The 20,192-nt window shown below is 40.3% G+C and overlaps 1 protein-coding gene across 5 annotated transcripts; it reads left to right on the forward strand.

Moving 5' to 3' along the window:
- The first annotated feature begins 357 nt into the window (after positions 1-357).
- Positions 358-19,281, forward strand: LUC7L3 (LUC7 like 3 pre-mRNA splicing factor). Of its 5 annotated transcripts, none has more exons than XM_033076424.1 (12): positions 359-569; positions 6,886-6,952; positions 7,960-7,999; positions 8,256-8,400; positions 9,390-9,464; positions 9,556-9,660; positions 10,745-10,906; positions 11,336-11,619; positions 12,133-12,293; positions 17,080-17,220; positions 17,326-17,422; positions 17,840-19,281. In XM_033076424.1, the coding sequence occupies exons 1-12, from the start codon at positions 471-473 to the stop codon at positions 17,862-17,864; spliced, it is 1,401 nt and encodes a 466-aa protein (XP_032932315.1). In that variant the 5' UTR covers positions 359-470; the 3' UTR covers positions 17,865-19,281. The 5 variants fall into 5 exon arrangements, with proteins under 5 accessions (XP_032932317.1, XP_032932315.1, XP_032932316.1 ...); XM_033076425.2 differs by having other exon boundaries at positions 18,753-19,281; XM_033076423.1 differs by having other exon boundaries at positions 17,326-19,281.
- The last annotated feature ends 911 nt before the right edge of the window (positions 19,282-20,192 follow it).

Below are 20,192 nucleotides of genomic sequence, written 5' to 3' on the forward strand. Positions count from 1 at the left end.
CACTGCTTCAGCTGTGCCCAGGCCCGTGCCCTCAGCCTGCAGCCATGGCCACCAAGGCCACCAGCACTGCGTGTGTGGGCTGTGTCCCCGCGCTCTGACACCGCACCGCGCTGGACCGGACACTGTCGTGACAGGTGACACCACAGGGAGCCGGGCACTACCGGTCATGACACCTCACTGGGCAGGACACCGCGTGCGGCAGCCGCTGCCCCTCCCGCGGAGCCCCCCGCAGCTGCCATTCCGCGTTCCGCTGTTGGCCGGGACTCGCTCCCGCGGCGGCCGGGCCGGGCCGGGCCGGGCAGGACGGAGGCGCCGTGAGGGAGCGGAGCGCGGCGGGCCCGGCCCGCGCGGTGCATTGTGGGCAGGGCCAGCCGCCGCCGCCATTTTGTCTCTGTCAGGCGCGGCGCGGGCGGTCGGGGCGAGGTGGCTGAGCTGGTGTCTGGCGAGGAGGATCCGGCCCGCAGCTCACGATGATATCGGCCGCCCAGCTCCTCGATGAGCTCATGGGCCGGGACAGGAACCTGGCCCCGGATGAAAAGCGCAGCAACGTGCGGTGGGACCACGAGAGCGTGAGTGCAGCGGGGCCGCCTCTCACCTCCCTCCTTCGTTTCTCTCGCGCACTGCGCGGGGCCGGGGGTTTGTTGGAGAGACATGGGCGGCTTCTCTGGGCTGGAGAAAACTGCGGGGAGGGGGAAGAGGGAAGGGGTGAGGTGCCCGCCGGAGCGGGGGTTCCGCGTGCTTTGTCGGGGTGCGGGTCGCGCCCTCCGCGCTGGGCCCTGCATGGCGGCCTGGGGCGAGCCGGGCCCGGCCCTGCGCGGGAACAGCGCCGAGCCCCGCGGAGGAGGAGGAGGAGGAAGATCCCAACACAGGATCCCAACAGGAGGGACAGCCCCGCTGTTTGGTGTCTGTGCCCGCCGGGGCCGCCGTTAACGCGAACGGCGCTTTCCATAGGGTTGGTGGTGGCGGAGGTCACCCGTAGGAAAACACAAAAATAAGGTGGGGCGGTTAGAGGGGTTCAGCACTTCTCAGTAGAAGCTGCTGATACGCGAGGCAGATGTTCTAGTTTGGGAGATAAATGTCTCGGGATGTGTTCCTGACGGTGCTGTTGGGGGGAGGAAGAAGGAACACGCGCTTACCGACTTTAATGTCTGGAGGTTGTACTGCTAGGAAAAACCATAATATTTTGGAAAGTGAGGATTTCGTTAAGAAAAGCTTGATTCTTTCCATATTTCCTCACTCACAGAAATCTGCTTATGGGAGGGGGACGGACACTAACCTAAACAAAACTGTTTAGGAGTGCTTACGTACTTTTGTTAATGTGGTGTTCATTCATTTTCTGCAATAAGTAGCCCAAACAAGACAATGTTATTGTTTTTATTGTTGTTATTGTTACTATTAAATGGAGTTTCTCTGCTGGTTGAGCTTTAATGAATGATGAGTTAGTTTTGGTCACCATAGTTGAATTATAAGTTGTTTCAGGCAAACTCTGTGGTACCTACAGAGTTCCTGTGTTGCTCCGGGAGAGATGAGCACTGATGAATTTTTAAGTTTTGTTTTCTCCCCTTCATTATACCTTTTTAAAGTTATGGCATATGTTAAAAGAAAGTTTCACAATCATTTATCACTTAAGTGATAGGAAATTCTGCACAAAGCATTTAGCTCTTCCCCCCCCTTTGTATTTACTTGGGGTGTTGTTTATTTGGGAGGAGGGAGAAATGCTTGAGTTCTGCTATTCGAAATTGCATCTTAATCAAAGACATGATTTCATGATTTTATATGGGATTTAGGTCATTTTTAAAGGAGGATAATACTTGTTTGAATTGGTTGAATTTGCATTCTCTTAGGACCAATTCCTATCTTACCTTAGATTTTTCAAATGTGAGGAACCATTCCCTCCCTTGAAAAATGCTGCTCTGGGGGTAAGCAGTGCAGGTTAGGAAGAAATTGTGAGTTAAGGAAGTTTTCATGACCTTGTTTATGTGTTTCTAGACTTACTTCATTAAGAAAATAATTCAGTTAGGTGTTCAGTTAAATATTTTCCTTTGATTGTGAATTTAAAATTAGGAGGAGTCAGATGAAATATGTGATTAGCTTGAGCCATGTTGGTCCAGGTAGAACAGGTGAGGGGATTGGTTTGGTTTATTCATTACATTGAGAAAGACTTCTTAGTTGGTTTTTGTTTTCCCAGTCATTCACTTTTAATAAATTCAGATTACTTTCTTCATCTTCAAATGAGCAAATTACAGAATATTATCAGTCTTTCTTTTCACTTACAGCTCTAGGCCGAGGAGTTTGACTGTAACCAAAGCACTCTGTCTCTAAGCTCTTCAGTTTTGTTGTTTTAGAAACAGGGCCTTGTCTCTCCTTCTCAGTTCTGTCAGTTCAGAAAGTGAGAGTTGTTCCTGCATCTGAGAGCCTTCAGTCCTGCAGGCTTTGCTGCTGTGTGCTCTACTTTTGCTTTTATTTGTGATGAAATACAACCTTTCTGCAAAGAATGCTTTCCTGGGTTCCTGTGGTCAACTGTTCCTGTGGCCAGCAATTACTGCTGTTAAACACGTGTCTCAGTTTGGCTTGCTTTGTCACCTAAAGATTAAATTTGCAATGCTGACATGTTTTAAAAGACAGGAAATGCAGATAAGGTTCAAATGGTGACATTAATTCCTCTGCCTGCTGTCCTGCTTTTCAGGTGAAATACATGTGCTAATGTAATTTCTTTTGAGATTAGATGCAGATCAACATGCAGCCTGCTCAGTGCCAGCATGTTGTATCGATCCCAAAGTGTAGGATTTTGTGTCACATTTCATCAGTTTTGAAGGTGGAAGGTTATCACAGGAAGCTCATCTGTATTTTACCTATCATTTGGAGATTGCATTCATGTGGTTATCAGAAACTGGAGGGTGCAGTGAAATACCAGGTGAAAGTGGAAAGTGTGGAAGCAGAGGGTGTGAGAGCTCAGTGTGTGATATATTTGCATTGCCACTGAACCATGTCGATCATATATTATAAAAGCTTTTGTAGAGCCTAAATTCTTACTTCAAAACTTCAACATGATTAAATCTTTAAAACTTGGAATCCCACTTGTGGTATATTTCAGTCCTTAAGTGATCAATTCTGATTTTGGCAAAAAGGCTTTGTTTTATGTGCAGGAAGAAATTATTAGTATCATATATTTTAGTCTTTCTGCTTACTAGTATATCTTAATATGTTTTATATTTTTCTTTATTGATTCACACTTTCCTGTTTTAATGTGCCACCAGCACAAAGTAAGTTCTTATGGAAATAGCAATTGCATAAGAGTTCTGAGGCACGAGACAGCCCAGCATGGGCTGCCCATGCTCCTGTAAGGTTTGAAATTTTGATGCTTCTTCAAGGCAGACTCAGGTTTTTCAGAAAGTAGAGAGGGGTGAAGAGCTGTTAGAGAGAAATGCCTGAGCAATCATCTTTGATAATGCAATTTCTCAAAATGCAGGTTTGTATTCAGAGTATGATTGGATGGTTTTAGCTATTTGTGATGTGTTGTGCTTTTACTTTTAAAGTACCAGCGACCTAAATTGCTTTGTATCTAGGTGGAATTTAAGGACTTAATCCTCCAGGGGATGAAGGGAAAGGATGTAACCTTCCATTACTAATATTCTTCTAAAAAGAAATAACATTTATCTTTAAGAGTGGGTTGGGAGAAAGGCTGATGTTTGTTTGGGTTTGGGTGGGCGGGCATTGCTCTTAAAATGTCTGCTGCGTGTGAGCTTTAATGGATTCAAAGAAGTCAGCTGTGAGAAGGAATTTACTAGTTTTGATGTGTTATCCACAGTCTGCTGGATTTTATTCTCAGCCTTTTTACTAGGAATTGTCTCCCCAAAGGAATTTACTTTTGTAATTGTTTATTACTGTTAGAGAAATACTTCTCCATCAGTAAATAAATTTCTTGCAGAAGAGAAACGTGTTAGTATAGAAGCACTAACAATATAGAGCTGTCAATAGCTTCTTTATGTGGGAAAGCTTTGAACTGCTTCCCAAACTCCAACTGAGCTTGCAATTCTTGCTGCTAACTTAGTGGACTTGGATGTGAAGGATACAAGTTTCCCACCCTCAAGAGATTTCAGGGATTAGTGAATTTGTGATGATGAAGTGGGAAGTTCCAGGCATCCCTGTTTGTTGTAGTGTCTTATCAAAATGTGAGCCCCCAGGGGCTTTGAGACCCAAGCTGTGGCACTTTCATGTTGCACCTTCTCACTAAAAAATTCTGCAGAAAGGAATAAAATGCTTGTTACCTGCATAGGTAACTGCCTGTAATAGACTGTGTTTTCATATTACTTGTGATTAGTGCCATGGATGAGTGATGCAGGCTGAAGCTTATCACCCACCTCTGTTTCAGTCCTGCAGTGGTTCTGTGATGCTTAAGCCATTCTTACTGTTCCCACCCACCATTGATTGCTTGGGATTGATGGGAGGTGCAGCTGATGTTCAGCCTGGGAAGTCAGACATTGCACTCAGTGAAGCTGAGCTGGAATGATACCTGCAAGGTTCTGCAGAATTCCAGCAAGTTGTGTTTTCCTGCTGAAGCAAACCCACTTGAAGAGCACAGTGAAATAGGTGTGAGAGGGTCAGAACCAGTCTGAAGTGAGTATTTCTCTGCAGGCTAGGAGAGCATGTCAGGTCATTCACTGAGTGCCATACTAGTGCCAGAGTGCCAGCATCTAGGGCTGCTAGGAGAAAATCATGGCAACTTTTTGGTGTGTGTGTGTGTGGGTTTTGTCGTTATTTTGGGTTTGAGGTTTTTTTTGTTTGATATGGTTTGTGTTTGTTTGAGGGGTTTAATATATAAATATTAATACAGTGTATGGCATGGCATTGATTACTGCAATTTTTGTCTGTAATTTTGTCTGCAATTTTCCTAGTAGTGATGTTTCATAATAATTGTAGTTCTGGTTTTCATTGAGGGTGGGTTTTTGGTTTGTTTTGTCCATCATACTTCTAATTACCTTTGCTTCTTTTGTTACTACTAGTTTCTAAAATATTACAGACCAGTTTGCCTAACTTTTTTGTTGATAGAAGATACTCTACATCCCTTTTAACAGTGTGGTATGGTCAGGCTGTCATTACTGTGCTCTCTGTGTCTTAGGAAATCGTCTAATCAATCTCTGAAATTTTTTGGAAAGTGTCTTTCCACTGATCCTTACACCTGGATGTGAGTATGAGAAAATGGAAGAAGAGAATGTATAGAGAAATTATTTTTATGGACTAGTACAGAAATCCATCCCAGAAGCTGCTCCTTTGAAGCAACTCTGTAGTAAAACAAGGAATATTGCAACTTTCAGAGAAGAGCAGGTTCTGAAACCACATTTTGTCCAGTAACTTTCTCTTTCCTTCTGAGAAAGGAAAAAAAAAAGGTCATTTCACACATTTTCTTAACTATTCTTGGCAAACTGCTTCAGATGTCCAGTGTCCAAACCTGGATCATGGGAGAAATATTCAAATTGCATAAGAGATTTGTTTGTGTTTCTTGTCCATGGATTGTTAATAGAAGGCCTGATTGTTGTTCTGAGTAATCTGTAAAGCAGTCAGTAGAGTTTTAACTTCCATTGCCCGATTTGCAGTCTGGCAGTTAGCTTGGAAAAAAATCAGGCTGATCTGATTTGACCAATGGGTATCACAGGCTTTTTAGTGAGGTGGTGATGTTTGGAGCCTCTCTCCTCACCCCTGTTTGTTCAAATACTTCAGTCTGTATCTTGGGAGATAAGATAGTGCAAGTGTTTGTCCACAGGATGTGTGAGAGGATTAGGGCTAGGCTGTGATGCATTCACAGTTATTAGACTTGCCAAAAATTAGAAACTGGTGTAACATAAAGGAAGTGCTGGAAAAATGTCCAGGCTAGTTTTGGATTTACACCTTAATAAATGGCAGGCACATCTGTGTGAAGGGTCTAGTGAAAAGGTATTTAAGATTGTTTATGAAGTTAGGGATGAAAGCATTTCTGATTCTATTCTTATGGCTGTTCTGATGGACAGACAGGAGATATTTCTGTGTTACAGACTTCAGGAACTGACCAACTTGACTAGCTAAGCTCATGGGTGAGAGTGAATAATCTTTTTAACAAAAGCTGGTTTTATCCCATCATATGTTAACTATTTACTGACTAGAGTAACAAGTTTGTGATTTTTGAACTTTCTGGTGGTCTTCTTGTGTTACCAGAAAAAGAGCCTGATTCAACATAAAACCAGACTGTGCAGAAACAAACCAAACCCTTTCTAGCAAACCAGGTTAAAATGAATGTCTTCTCTGCCTGAAGAGTTGTATAATGTCTTCTTGTGTGTCTTAAAGTGGGGAATTGTGAAAGCATAGGAGGGGGAAAGCTTCTGGATAATTCTCAGTCTTTTATTTGCCATCAAAGCCCTTGGGCAGGATATTTGAGTGCAGGTGGCTCCAGTTCTCCAGCCAGTAGCTCTGAGGAAGTGAAGGCTGAGCACAGAGCTGTCCCAGGCAAGCAGAGGAATTTGTTCCATGCTTCCATGGCAATTGTTCTCACCTCTTGTGGCTTCTCACGTTCAGAATTTCACTGAAACTTATTAAATAGTCCAGTCTGGTTTAATTTCTTTCCTTTGGAAATATTAAATATTTATATTTATAAATTGATGGCACTTAAATATTTAGTGGTAAATTAAGAACCATTACTGCTGCAAGGAAAAGTAAGATTTTTGGTGTTTTGTCATCATGATGCATCTTGTAGCGCTTACTGCTGCCACAAAATATAGAGGGTGTGTAACACTTTTAGAAATTTCACTGTGTTCAAAGGAAATCTTTTCACTATGTTTTAGAAATAAAAGTGATCACATAAAATTTTCAATTCAGGAGGCAAAAAATGATGCCTGTTTCTTTCTTCTCTGTCAGGTTTGCAAATACTACCTTTGTGGCTTTTGCCCAGCTGAATTATTTACAAATACCCGTTCTGATTTAGGTAAGTTTACAAGCCATGACGTTTTTATTCACTTAAAAGTAATTACAGTTGAGCTTTTGTTTGCAAACTGTGTTTTTATTGTTAATTCCTCTGTCAAAACACTTTTTTTTTAAATTTACTTTTTCATTTCAAGCGTTGCCAGTGATACAGTATGCTAAAAGTAATATTTATTCCAGATCCTAGTTTTTCTAAATGAAAAAAAACCTTCTTAACACTTTTTTCTTGCTGCGTAAGCTAAATGACTGGATGTGGGGTGCTTTTCTCCTGCTCAAGTGTCAGTTTCTACTTTGAGTTATTCCTGGGGAGGGATTTGACCTATTTTTGTGTGAGCATACATTACTGAGCTGCTTTATTTTAGAGACCCACTTACTGTAATAGTTATTTCTGAAGATCAGCTCTAAATTACTGGTAGTTTTCAAGTGATAACTATGTGTAGCATGTAGTTTGGAGATGGTAACTTAGCAAAACCAGACTTCTTGTCTTAGTTACTTTCTGAGTCTGTTGAAGAGTTTGAGAGTCTGGGGAAGATGAGGAATTTTCACACAGCCACCTTCATGAACTCAGGGCACATAGCTCCTCATTCACTGCAAAGATCTATGTTTTAAGTAGCCAGTGTGTTGCAGAAAACCCTGGAAATCAGAAAGTGCCTGAGGAAATTACCCTTTGTATGTAGTTTTTCTTTTTTGTTATTTTTTTAAGCCCCAGGTGTTTAGGATATTACATTGTTTCTTTGTATTTACTGATGTAAAACTTGATCTGGAAATTCTATTTTTATGGAGACTTTGTATGTAGAATCTCTTGGTTTTACAATTACTAAATGATGTTGGCATTCTTTTTCAATAATGTGTCTTTCAAGCTCCAGGCAAAGGAAGCAGAAAGGCAGGAGCTTAAAAGTCCTTGTGAAATGTTTACAGCCCTGTTCTGTCGTGGTACACAAAAAAATGCTGGTGGAATATGAATACAACCTTCAGGAATGCAAACTTAAGCTTTTTGTGTTGTCTTCTTAGGTCCTTGTGAAAAAATTCATGATGAAAATCTGCGCAAACAGTAAGTTTGTTGTTTCATATGTTAAAGCAAATAGAGTCTCTGGTATCTTTGAAATTTGTTATTAGCAACCTAAACATTACAGATTACTTACTCTTTTTATTTGTGTAATTTTATTTATATTTTATTTAAATAAAAATTTAGTTAATTATATAATGTTTTCTTACTGTGAGCAAGAATTTATAATGCTGTGTCTTGTTACTTAGTTTTCATCTGTTATGGATTGATGTGAACTCTGATTTGGAAAATCTTTTCTCAGGTACGAGAAGAGCTCTCGGTTTATGAAGGTGGGCTATGAGAGAGACTTCCTGCGCTATTTGCAGAGCTTGCTTGCAGAGGTGGAGCGCAGGATCCGGAGGGGCCACGCTCGTTTGGCACTGTCACAGAACCAACAGTCTTCTGGGGTGAGTCTGCAAGAGTCACTGAGGCAGCTTTTCCTGTCAGCAGCATCTTCAGGGTCTTGTCTGTTCAGGTAAAACTTTCTGTTATCCAGAAGATTCCTGGTCAATAAGATTTTTCATCTGTTAGCCAGCAGATCGCATCTGGCACTAATGGACAAGCCAGGTGACTCCACAGTGAGCAAGAGCTCTCTCTGTTCTCAGTCTCTTGTTTCCTGAGAATGAGTGTCTGTTCTCTGCCTGTCAGGTGCTGTCTTTACCCCCACAACCTCAGTTTGTCTGCTCTCCACTTGGTGCACATTGCTCCTTCCCTTCACTGTATCCTTATCCCCTGATGGATTTGGAGCAGTGGCTGTGGCAGTGCTCTGAGTTTTGTTACTGCCAGGACAGCCTTGCTCCTTTCTGCTGCCCCACCTCGCTGTTCTGTACAAAGTCCAGTTGCTTCAGAAGGAGCTGTGGCTGTATTCAGTTGAGAGATACCACTTGTGGAGCAGAGCAGAGGTGGGAGGGCAGCAGTAAGTCTTTTCTGGCAGCCTGCAGAGAGGACACAGCTAACAAATGCATCTTTGAAGTGAGATTCTTTTCACATTTTACACTCAATTTGAAATTCAAAGCCCACAGAACTTTTAAGTCATACTTGAATGTCTGCAGAGATAGGTAATAGCTGCATGGGAATATCAGAGTTTAAAGTTAGGACTTTAAATACAGTTTTCTTACCTTTTATGGGCCATGACTTTGAACATTTTTGTTGAATGGGGAGGAATTTGTGTGATAAGACTGAACAAAGGTGGAGTAGATTGTGTTGAGGAGTGTTTTATATTAGACTAGACTATTAGTAGCTTCTCTTGGGAGAAGAGGCCAGGGGGAGGTTATTCCCAAAATGTCTCTGGAATATGAGAAGATTTACATTTGTGTGTTCAAGCAATTTTAGCAAAAGAAGGAAAAAACCCAACAAGGAAAGAAAAAAGCCCCAACTCACTCTTGTACTCTTGCAGGGAGCGGGCCCTACCGGTAAAAACGAGGAGAAGATTCAGGTGTTAACTGACAAAATTGATGTACTCCTTCAACAGGTGAGGGTTTTGTTAACCCCCATAAGAGAGATCTCTTGCTTTTGTTACATGAGCAGAAATTAAACTTCAATTTTTTTTTATTGCCTTTTAGATTGAAGAACTGGGTTCAGAAGGAAAGGTGGAAGAAGCACAAGGAATGATGAAACTTGTTGAACAGTTAAAGGAAGAGAGAGAATTGCTGAGGTCTACAACTTCAGTAAGTAATGTGTTCATAGTTCTGTGAGACAGCAAAATTTGGTGCACAGTACATTCTGAACAACCTTGTCCTTCCACTGAAGGCATGCAAGGTCTGTGTAGAATTTATTACATAGTAACAGGACATTTGGCTGTGTTAATCCCGTGTGTTGATCAGGCATTCTACCTTGAGAGTGGGCTTCCTGCACACACACTGTGACATTATTCACCCAGCAGTCCTGGAGGAGAGCTTGCACCTTCCTCTAGTTTAGATGCCAGTTAAACTTTGCCCTGTAGCCTCTGCAATATAATTTTACTGAACTGCCAGTGTGACTGTTAGAGAAAGCCCTTGGGTCAGGGCTGTGACTGGAGACAGGCAACTGTCTGACTCTTAAGAGAGCTACAGAAGCCAGAGGGAATGTATTAATTGGGAAGTTCTTGTTAATACAAAGGAGCTTAAGTTTAAAGATTTTGTTTTGGTGTTTCATGAAGTGCTCAAATTGAGATTCTTGTTTTATTTTTTAAGCACTCTTAAATGCTGCATGCAGTGTGTTTATGTCCATGTGGTATGATTGATGGACATTGCACAGCAGTAATCACCTGGGTTTATGTTGAAATTTCAGTGTACTTCTCATATGTCTGTTGAAACAGTGGTTTGACCACCATACTTTTAAATAGAAGCCAGTATTTAGTTTTGTTTTTCTTCATGGGGTATTCTAGCCTTTTGATTCCTTGAGATATATTCCATGGTAGTGCTGCAGCTCCTGACATTCCAGTTGCTGCCAAAGAAATGTTAAAACTGAAAAACAAAACTTTAAAAGAAAAACTTCAGTTTTTCTGGTATTGCAAGATATTATATGACTGTGTGCATGTTAATACAGTGAGTAATGGTTCTGTGGTTTTTCATGGAGCCCTTCCATATGGGAATGAGCATAGGGTGGCCTCTTTTCTCCTGTTTACTGTGATGGGTGCAGTGCTCCAAAGCAGGCAGATGTGATTTCAGCTTTCAGTAGAGCCTGGGATTTGATAACAGTAACAATGTAGTTCTAAACATCTTCACTGACTAAAACTTTTCTCTTGCCTTATCAAATATTCTTCTTTTTCAGACAATTGAGAGCTTTGCAGCCCAGGAAAAACAAATGGAAGTTTGTGAAGTTTGTGGAGCCTTTTTAATTGTAGGAGATGCACAGTCCAGGGTAGATGACCACTTGATGGGAAAGCAGCACATGGGTTATGCCAAAATAAAAGCCACTGTAGAAGATTTAAAAGTAAGTATTTCTTCCAGTTATTGAAATGAAAAATGCTTGGAGGCTTCCTAACATGAATAAAAGGCTGTCCAGTGGATTTTCTCGAGAAGGTGAAACATTCCAAGAAATGGAATCCTGCACTGTGCTTTCACTGATGTAATTTGTTGTGACATTAGATACAAGCAAAGATGTCAATTCAGGTGGGGATTTTTGTGGCCTTTTTAAAGAAATGTAGTGTGGCCTCTGTTCTTGAGAGTGACAAACAAAAAAAACGTTCTGCAAGACAAAGGATTTTCATTTCAGGGATTTTAGGAAGCACTGTCTTTTGTTTGGAAAATAACACTGAACTGTTGTGAGCTGTTTTAACAGTTTAGGCTTTGACATCCTCAGAATCTATAAGCTTAAGTATCTTGAGAAATCTTCATTTCTAACTGTGAACTTGTTTTTAAGGAAAAATTACGAAAAAGAACAGAAGAGCCTGACCGTGATGAAAGGTTGAAAAAAGAGAAGCTAGAACGGGAAGAGAGAGAGAAAGAGAGGGAGAGGGAAAGAGAAGAGCGGGAAAGGAAGAGACGGCGTGAGGAGGAGGAGAAGGAAAAGGAGAGGGCTCGTGACAGAGAGAGGCGCAAAAGGAGCCGCTCCCGGAGCAGGCATTCCAGCAGGACCTCTGACAGGAGGTGCAGCCGCTCACGAGACCACAAAAGGTCAAGAAGCAGAGAAAGAAGGCGAAGCAGGTACTGTGTGTGTATCTGTGTGTCCTTTAAGTCATTTCATGTAACTTTGCAAAAGGTGAAATTTTTGTGGGGAATTATCTGTCAGCCTGAGTCATATCACTGATTTGTTAGCTCACTTTGATCTTGCTTCTTAAGCGAAGAACCTTATTGGTTCTAAGGACAAGCAAGTCTTTGCTGAGTGTCACTGTCCTCTCTCCAGTTTTGGAAGATGACACTGTAGTGGTGGAAGTGGCTTTGTGAGGGAGCTTTCAGCAGATAAAGAATACTCCCATAAAGTAGACTTTCTTCCTTCAGTTGGTCTTTACTTCATGGTGGTGGATCCTTCTAAGCTGTGTAGTTAAGTGTTTCAGTAAATGAAGAGGGCAATATGAAACCACCTCTTACTGAGAAATATTTATATGCAATATGTTAAGACTTTGTTTCTGCAAAGTGCTGCTATTTACTGTTTTTATGTTCTGAGTTAGAAAACAGTAACTGAGATAGACATTTTTGAAATTGTCTCTGAATGTTAAGGAGTCGTGACCGGCGGAGAAGCAGAAGCCATGATAGATCAGAAAGGAAACACAGGTCTCGGAGTAGGGACAGGAGACGGTCGAAAAGCCGGGATCGGAAATCCTACAAGCACAGAAGCAAAAGCAGAGAGAGAGAACAAGACAGGAAGTCAAAAGAAAAAGGTATGTTTGTATAAAGACTGAGGTCGTAGCAAGTTCTGAAACTAATCTTTTCTTAGAGTCTCAAAAGCTGTTAGCTTTTCAAAGAATGACTGAAAGTTCTTAGTACCGAGTCAGAGCTGGTTCTGGAAGTTGTGTGTGTTGCTGGAACAATTGGAAGCATTTTGTTCTTTCCAGTTCCCATTACTGCACGTGTGTGCATACCTACACCCCAGTGTCCTTCTCTTACCTGTTGTACTTTGTCTGCAGATGAAGTGTGCAAGGATTTTTATATATTTTAAGACCTTTTTACCTTTAGAAAAACATAAACCTGTAATCATCATTTCCTAACTAATGTCTTAGATTCCTGCTCTTAGTGGATATTTGCAGTTACCTTTGCAGGTACATGTTTTGACCTGGCTTGTCACCTGTAGCATCTGTTACTTCTCAACACTATCATGTTTCCTTTATTGCCCTTCTAACAGTGCTGTTAAGTTTTTTTCCCCGATCTGTAAAAGCAGTCCAAGATAAATACTGCAAAATCTCTGTGATGTTCTAAATGACAATTTATACCTTCTCCTGAGTCTCCTACTCTCCCCCCCGACCTTTCTCACTTTTTTTTTGGTTGGTTTTTTTGTTTGTTGTTTAAACAAAGTGAGTTTTGCTTTGTCAGTATTCAGGTGAGTCTCAACAGAAAGCTGTGTTAGTCCTTGGAACAGTTCTGTAGCTGTACATGCCATGGACACAGCGTTCATGGGGCCTCACTGCTTCACCAGAGGCTGAAGCTCACAAACTTTAAGTAGGATTACAAAGAACTGCAGTGAGAACACTGTAGATTGACATTTTGTGAGAAGATACTAATTCACTGTTACTGCTAAATTTCCCCCTTTAAAAGTCTTTTGGAACTTCTGTAGGAACCTAAAACTTCTGGCTCTGGTGGGGAGCTGACTAACGGCCAGTCTGAAACAGCCACCCCACTTCAAGGGCTGACCATCAGTAATGGATGAAACAATTGTGTTTCTAAGGTACTTTTGAGGTTCTCTGGAATGAAAGGTGCTCTGTGCATGTGTCTGGGTTGCATAGGCCTGTCTGCTTGACCCTTCTCTGTATTTATCCAGTGGATTGGTTGCCAAAATGTTGGTAATGCTTCATGTATTTCTCTTCCCTGACTTCCTTGGACTGTTTCAATTATATGCTTTATACTATGGGGCACCTTTAGTGTTGATTCTTCTCTCATTTTCCTTTGCCATCTAAGAGAGTGGGTTTTGTTGCTTGCTCGTTGGCAGTGGAAATGATGTGCAGGCTTTAAACTTGGATTCAGTATTGTCCATTTATTACTGTTCCTACCTGATACTGTGCCTTTTTTTGCCTGCTTTATGAACAGATTTCTGGTACTTGGTCAAGAATGTCCTGTTCTCCTGAATGTGTGTATCTGTGCATATAAATAACTGTTTTCTTATTTATTTAAATTTGGTCTAGTTTTGAGCTTTTCAGTTCTTTCCTTAATCTTCTCATAAACAGAGGAGCTAGTGAACTTTCTTCAGCATCTCAAGTATTTTTAGTTTTAAGTTGACTGATTTCCTTGCTGGCTGTTTTATTTGCTGCTTGCTACTTTCTTCCACCAGAAATGAGAACAGTGAGGTGATGCTATGAGCTGCAATGAAAATCCCACCTGGGAAAATCAATTACTTTTTTTGACTGAGCCATCCTAACATTTGTAAAAACACAAATAGACCTTAGAGCAGGACTGTAATGCTAAAGAAGTTTGTGATTTTCCCTTTGTTGGGAAAATCTTTTAATAGAAAAGAAAATATAAAAGAGGAGGGGAGGAAGGAAAAAACCCAAACCCAGTAGTAGTTAATAAGGCAACATTGAATTTCTGTACTGAAGCTGTAAACACCATTGCATCCTCATATTTGCAATGTGCTCTGTAGGTAGGTAGTTATGAATAAAGCTTTAGAGATTCATCTGTTTGAAGTGTGTGGCTGTTGCACAGTGGTAACTTAGATTTTAACTTACTACATTGGGAATCTTGGCTTCACAATCTACTTGTCTTTATAGCCATCCCTGATCTGCAGTTGTAAAAGTGAGCAGCAAAGGCTTGGTAGTTCCTTTCATCTGGAAGTCTCAGACTGCTTTATAAACATGAATATTAACACCAAAAAACCCCAAGGAACAGGTGCCCAAGGCCTGTGTACAATTGCACATTAAATTAGTGCAACACTGGAAATTCAGAAGTCCTGACTTCTTGTTCACTAAGATATTGTAGAAGACAGCAACCAAGGTTATAAGAAAAAAGTGTGTGTAAAAATGGGGGCACTGATTTGGGACTCAGATTTCACAGTCAGGGATACTTTTGCTAAAGGAGCCACCAGCCATAAACACCAGCTGAGCATTAGCTTAATAAAAACCAACAGAATGCACCTACTGTTCAAGGTGCATTTCAGAGCAGATGGAATAAATAGGGGGTTTTAATAAAAGAAAAATTATTTTCTAAGTACCTTCATGTTATGAAGGGTTAATACTGGAATGGGCCTCTAGACCACTTTGGTTTGGCTCTCTGTCTTTCCTAATCTGGATTCTGATAATGATATAAAAATAATTATGATGGTGTTTTAATGTTAGTGATTAAACCTCAGCAGATACTGCCAGAACACCTCAGTAATACTGGATATTATGTTTGATTTTCTAAACAGTAAGGCAATTCCCTTTGTCATGATAAGAATTGTCACAAAACACATCTCAGTTGCCCACACAAACTCAATCAGAAGAATGTGCATGTGTTTAATCAGGAAGCAAAGTCAGTATTATGTGATTATGGCTGATAGATCACAGCTGAAATAATGCACCCAGTTTCAACAGCAAACTAATTGTATGTGCTTTCTCTCTTACTGATTAAAAATACGGTGGAGGAACTTAACTTCTTGCAGATACTCTAGGGGTCGAAAAGTTATCGGGCTATTTGTTGAATACACTTTTTCAGTTCTGCTTGGCAAACTGGAGGTTTGCTATGGTAAACCTGTTTTAATACTGAATTTTTTAGAAAAGTTTGATCTTTCATACCACCATTTATTAGAATTTTTTTTAACCTTAAACAAAATTATCCTTCCTGACCACATTCAAGACACAAACAAGACAGAACAAAACCCTGCACACTGCACATCCATAGGGCTATTAAGATCTACCATATCTACATAGGACAGAAGATAAGATTATTGGACTGACTACTAGTCCTCTGCGGGGAAACAAGACTACTATTCCTCAGTGGATCCACGTGTGCACCGGAGATACCTTTAAGACACAAAAAGAAGACTTTTTAACAAGGTTAGTTAGAGTGCAATCTACCTGCGGAGTTGGCAAACCGAGGGCAGACAGACCCCGAGTGACTCAGTCCTTCAGTGAGCTGGGTGATGTTGCCATGTGCTTTCTCCAGGCACACTGCACTGGATGTGCTGCTGCAGGTGAATCCTCACTACTGGTGGCATTAGGCAGTTGCCCTCGTTTTTCTGTGAGGGCTTTACCCTCTCCTTTGGTAGCGTTGTTATAAAACAAAACAAGTTGGGATGTCACTGCTCTTTTTAAAGCTTAATTTCTTGCTTTGTCTCCTGGAATATAAAAGTGTGCTATGCCAGTCTAGGTGATAATGCTATTTTAAATAGCTTTTTCAGAGTACTCAATCTGTGTGTTCCTGTGCTGGGGATATATCTATCTATTTATATTACTTATTTTGATTGCTCGGATAGCAGGGAATAATCAGAAAAAAAGAGCATGAATGTTGGTCTGTATGATGACATCTGAGAGGTTGGTTTTTTGGATTTTTTTTTTTTTCTCTCCAGAGTGTCTTTACTGATCAAGAGTTGAATATTACGGTGTGAAATAATACAGCAGGAATTGGTATTTTTATTAAATTTGCAAATACTGAATTTACAGATGAGGCACGCAGCTCTAATACTGAATGTTTTTCTTCCCATGGAAATATTTTTACTTCTGGCTTCCTTCCTTCTTTAAAGATTGAGTTTTTAGCGTAGCAAATGGTTCAGTGAGCTTCCCTATTAATGATGACATTGTGGGTTCCTTCCCCCACATCTTGCTGTTTCTTTGCCTTTGGAAAAAAATTGCTTTTTATATATCTTCCAAGCTGTCTCCCCAAGCCCTTTTAATGAGTTGATTATAAATGACTGCTGTTTTTATAAAATTGAGCATTAATGCTGACAAATGTGCAGCTTCAAATTTAATTTTGGTTTTCACTGATCTCCACTTTCAAAGCTGTCAGTGCTTAATATTGTTTTCCAAAGTATTTGATAGTTTGAGATTGCTAGTTTTTAATTGGCAAGTATCAATTTCTTTGATTGTGCAGTCAAGCATTGTCCCACCACTCTTTTCTGATTCTCTTTCATGAATCATAATTAATGAGAATTATAAACCAAAGCAAGCTGTACACAATCAGAAATCACAACTTGGGGACCAGAAGAGAGTCCCATAATAAGTAAGGAAGCCATGCACCATAATTACACATTTGCCTAACCTCTTTACCCCCAATTTGTTCATTTTGACAGAGAGCTGAGTAGCTGCCTCTGTTAGCAGGTCTGACCTTTCTCCTCTTCCCCCACCCTGTACTGTCCCCTTCTGCCTTTATTTTGTCCCCTCTCCATTCTAGCATGGTAGTCTGAAGCTTATTTCTGTAACTTTTTGAGTATTACTGTTATTGCTATTGAAAGTAACTGTCCCATGTTGTATGCAATATATATCTCACATGTGCAATGTTTGTTTTTACTTTGAAATCCATGGTCAATGTCTTCTTTCATGGCAGAAAAGAGGGGATCTGATGATAAAAAAAGTAGTGTGAAGTCCAGTAGTCGAGAAAAACAGAGTGAAGACACAAATACAGACTCGAAGGAGAGTGAGACTAAGAATGAGGTCAATGGGACCAATGAAGACATTAAATCTGAAGGTGACACTCAGTCCAATTAAAACTGATCTGATAAGACCTCAGATCAGACAGAGGTAAGTGCATTATTTCAAACTTTGATTAGGGCTTTTTGTTACTGTTTAACAGTGCAGCGTAAGTATGCACAGATGAAGATGGAACTAAGTCAAGTAAGAAGACAAACTTCTGAAGGAAATGACAGTGTAGTCCTGCAAAACATTTTGAGGTACATTGTTTTGTCTCAGCTATTTTGTAGCAGACTCGTGCCCCCATTAGTGTGCCTCTTTGGGACATATTTGTAATATAGTCACCATAGAAAAATTAATTATCCTTTTTTTTTATTTTTAGGGATTTTGTTATCTTTTTTAAAAAAAGGTTGAACTGATTTTGTATTTAAGTCCATATTGTGTTGGTACATCAGCAGAAACTTTTGCTTAAATACTTAATATTTGAGGCACATGTTGGACTACTTTGTTTTCATATAAACTGCTAGTATTTCTTTGTCAAGGATGTTTCTAGTTTTTTTGCTTTATTGCCTTGCATTCTAATGCAGTTTGTTCTGTAACTCGAGAGCCAGTAGCATTGGATTGATGGAAGTGTAGGGTTTATGAATTATTGCAGCTGACTACCATACCTCACACAGCGTTGGTGTTGTGAGCGGCCCATGAAAAGCCAAATTAAAAATCAAGGATTCAGTCAAACTAAGCAGGTACTCATGCCAGGTACTCCTTTCTCTACCCACATCCATGTTTGAATGCTGTTGCCTGTAATCTTTAAGCTTACTGTTGTGTTTTTTGATTTTGAAGCTAGTGAAAAGGACTTTTTGTGTATTGTGTGAATACTGTAAATCTGATGTTAACAGAATGGAATTTTCTTTCAACTGTGTGTAGGGATGCAGTGCTGCCCAGAATTAGATATCTTTAAAGAGTTTAAAATGCAATAAACACTACATAATATTCGCCTTGTTACTTTCAATGCAATTCAAGTCTTTAAGAGGTATGTGCTTAATATTTCCTACTGTGTAGGAGACTTTGCAGTCAGCCATAGCACAGAACAGTGAATGCCTGGTAACAGGCTTGTAAGGCAGATGTAAATGCAGAGACAGATGCCACCAAATGATGACAGTGTTGATGGCAGGAATGTATGCTGGAAATTGTTTGTGGGAAATGAAGCAGCTAAGCAATAGGCAATTACAATATTGTATTGAAAGGACAACTTGAAGTTTTTTCCCCACTCTTGACATAGCTTTCTTACAGAAGGTCTTTAGTTGTATTCCTGAAATAAGGAACTAACAGTGGAGATGACAGCTGATAATTGAGCTTCTTGCAACATAATTTGTTACTGTAGTTGCATTATGTATGCTAAGAACTCTTAAACATTTAATGTTGATATTAAACCATTAATGCTACATCATTGCTTCTAAAGCCAGTCATGTTCAATGGTGATGTTTTTGTAGTTAAGGTGACAGCTAACAACTGGGCGAGTGTAGAGAAATGATAAACAAAATGCTCCTAATGCTGTCTAATCGTCTGTTCTCCCAAAATTTTGCATTATAGGACTACTACATGAAGAGTCTGCGAAGACAGTGGAAGACAGCTTAAACTGAAGATCTGCTTTAAAATGAGGTGAAAGAAAGCTGTAGTGGCGTAGAAAAATATAAAGTTGAGTTAGAAATTTTTTTTTTATAAAATTTAATTCAGGACTGGTGTTTCCTCCCAGAGTTCAGAAAGATGTGTTGATAATAGCACATATGCTACTGAGAATATAAGTCCTGTATCCTTTTTTTTTCTTTAAGGCTTTTTAAGATAAGAAACAAACATAACCTGAACACATGGCTTGCTCAGTGTTTAATTGCAAGTTTTCATTCTTGGACTTTAAAACACAAGAATAAATGTTTAGTATTTGTGTGAATCAAACTAAAATGAATCCCATTTTTACAACTAAGCAATTCCTAGCTTCTTGGTATACGAGAAATGGAAATAAAGTATCTTTGAATTTCTGTTACAAATTTGATTGTCTCTGTCCTTGAACATTTAATATTAAATAAGCTTCTTTCCTAATAAATTACTCATGTCTTCAAGCTTAGTTCATTAATTTGGATGCTTAGTTATTCTGTGCTGTTTGTGGGTTTGAGTTTTTTTGGTGCCATCAGGATTTAATTTGAGGCTTATTTTTGCAGCAGTTAGCTGCTGTTGGGTTCAGCATCTCCCCAAAAAGTGCCTTTTGCTGCAGTTGGTTAAGAAATCACAGAAATCCTGCAATAAAAATGTAGATATTAACTCTTTACAGAATGGTTTAACTTCAGCAGCATGTTTACAGGGAGGCCAGTGCTGGGACTGTCATTCAAACTGCCTCATATTTGCATTGCAGGATTGGTTTGGGGTATTGATTAACAACCCCATGCAGTTTGTCAGAACAGACACAGGCAGGGAGATGTGCCTCATGCTTCCCTGTGAAGCTGTAGTGCAAGCAGGAGTGGTTCTTGTTGGAGAACTGCAGTGTGTTCTAGTCAGTGCTGTGGCTGTAAGGCAATGAATTCACATTCTTTAAAAAGAGCTTTATCTTTCCCATTAGTATTCAGGCCAAAGTCAGGCATGGACAGAACAGCACTGTAACTTGTGCTGATTTCTATGGTCTGTGTGTGCAAGTGCACTTGGGAGGAATCTGCGTCTTAGCCCCTCTGGTTGGTACTGCTAGGTTTGATACCACATGCAGACAGCCATGTTCCTTTTTTGACTTTTATTGTTCTAAAGCAGGCAAAGGGTACAGGGGATGGAGAGTGGGTGTGGTGGTGTTCTTGGGAAAAAGTGAAGTGGGAGCAGGTGAAATTATAGCTAAATTCTACTTGGAGACATTGGTTGAACCTCTTCATTTTGAAATGTGTGAGTCAGGACTCAGCCTCTTCCTGGATGTGTTACTTCTTTCAGGGGTGAGAATGTTTGTCTTCCACCTTCCACTGCACTTACTTGTTGATTTGCATTTCCCCTTACTTTGCA

This window comes from Catharus ustulatus, chromosome 20, assembly GCF_009819885.2.
Source record: "Catharus ustulatus isolate bCatUst1 chromosome 20, bCatUst1.pri.v2, whole genome shotgun sequence".
Lineage (NCBI taxonomy): Eukaryota > Metazoa > Chordata > Aves > Passeriformes > Turdidae > Catharus > Catharus ustulatus.

Coding starts and splice junctions, on each gene's coding strand:
- LUC7L3 (XM_033076423.1), top strand. CDS start 471: ATGATATCGGCCGCCCAGCTCCTCGATGAGCTCATGGGCCGGGACAGG. Junction 8,401..9,389: donor AGAACCAACAGTCTTCTGGG/GTGAGTCTGCAA, acceptor GTACTCTTGCAG/GGAGCGGGCCCTACCGGTAA. Junction 12,294..17,079: donor CAGGAAGTCAAAAGAAAAAG/GTATGTTTGTAT, acceptor CTTTCATGGCAG/AAAAGAGGGGATCTGATGAT.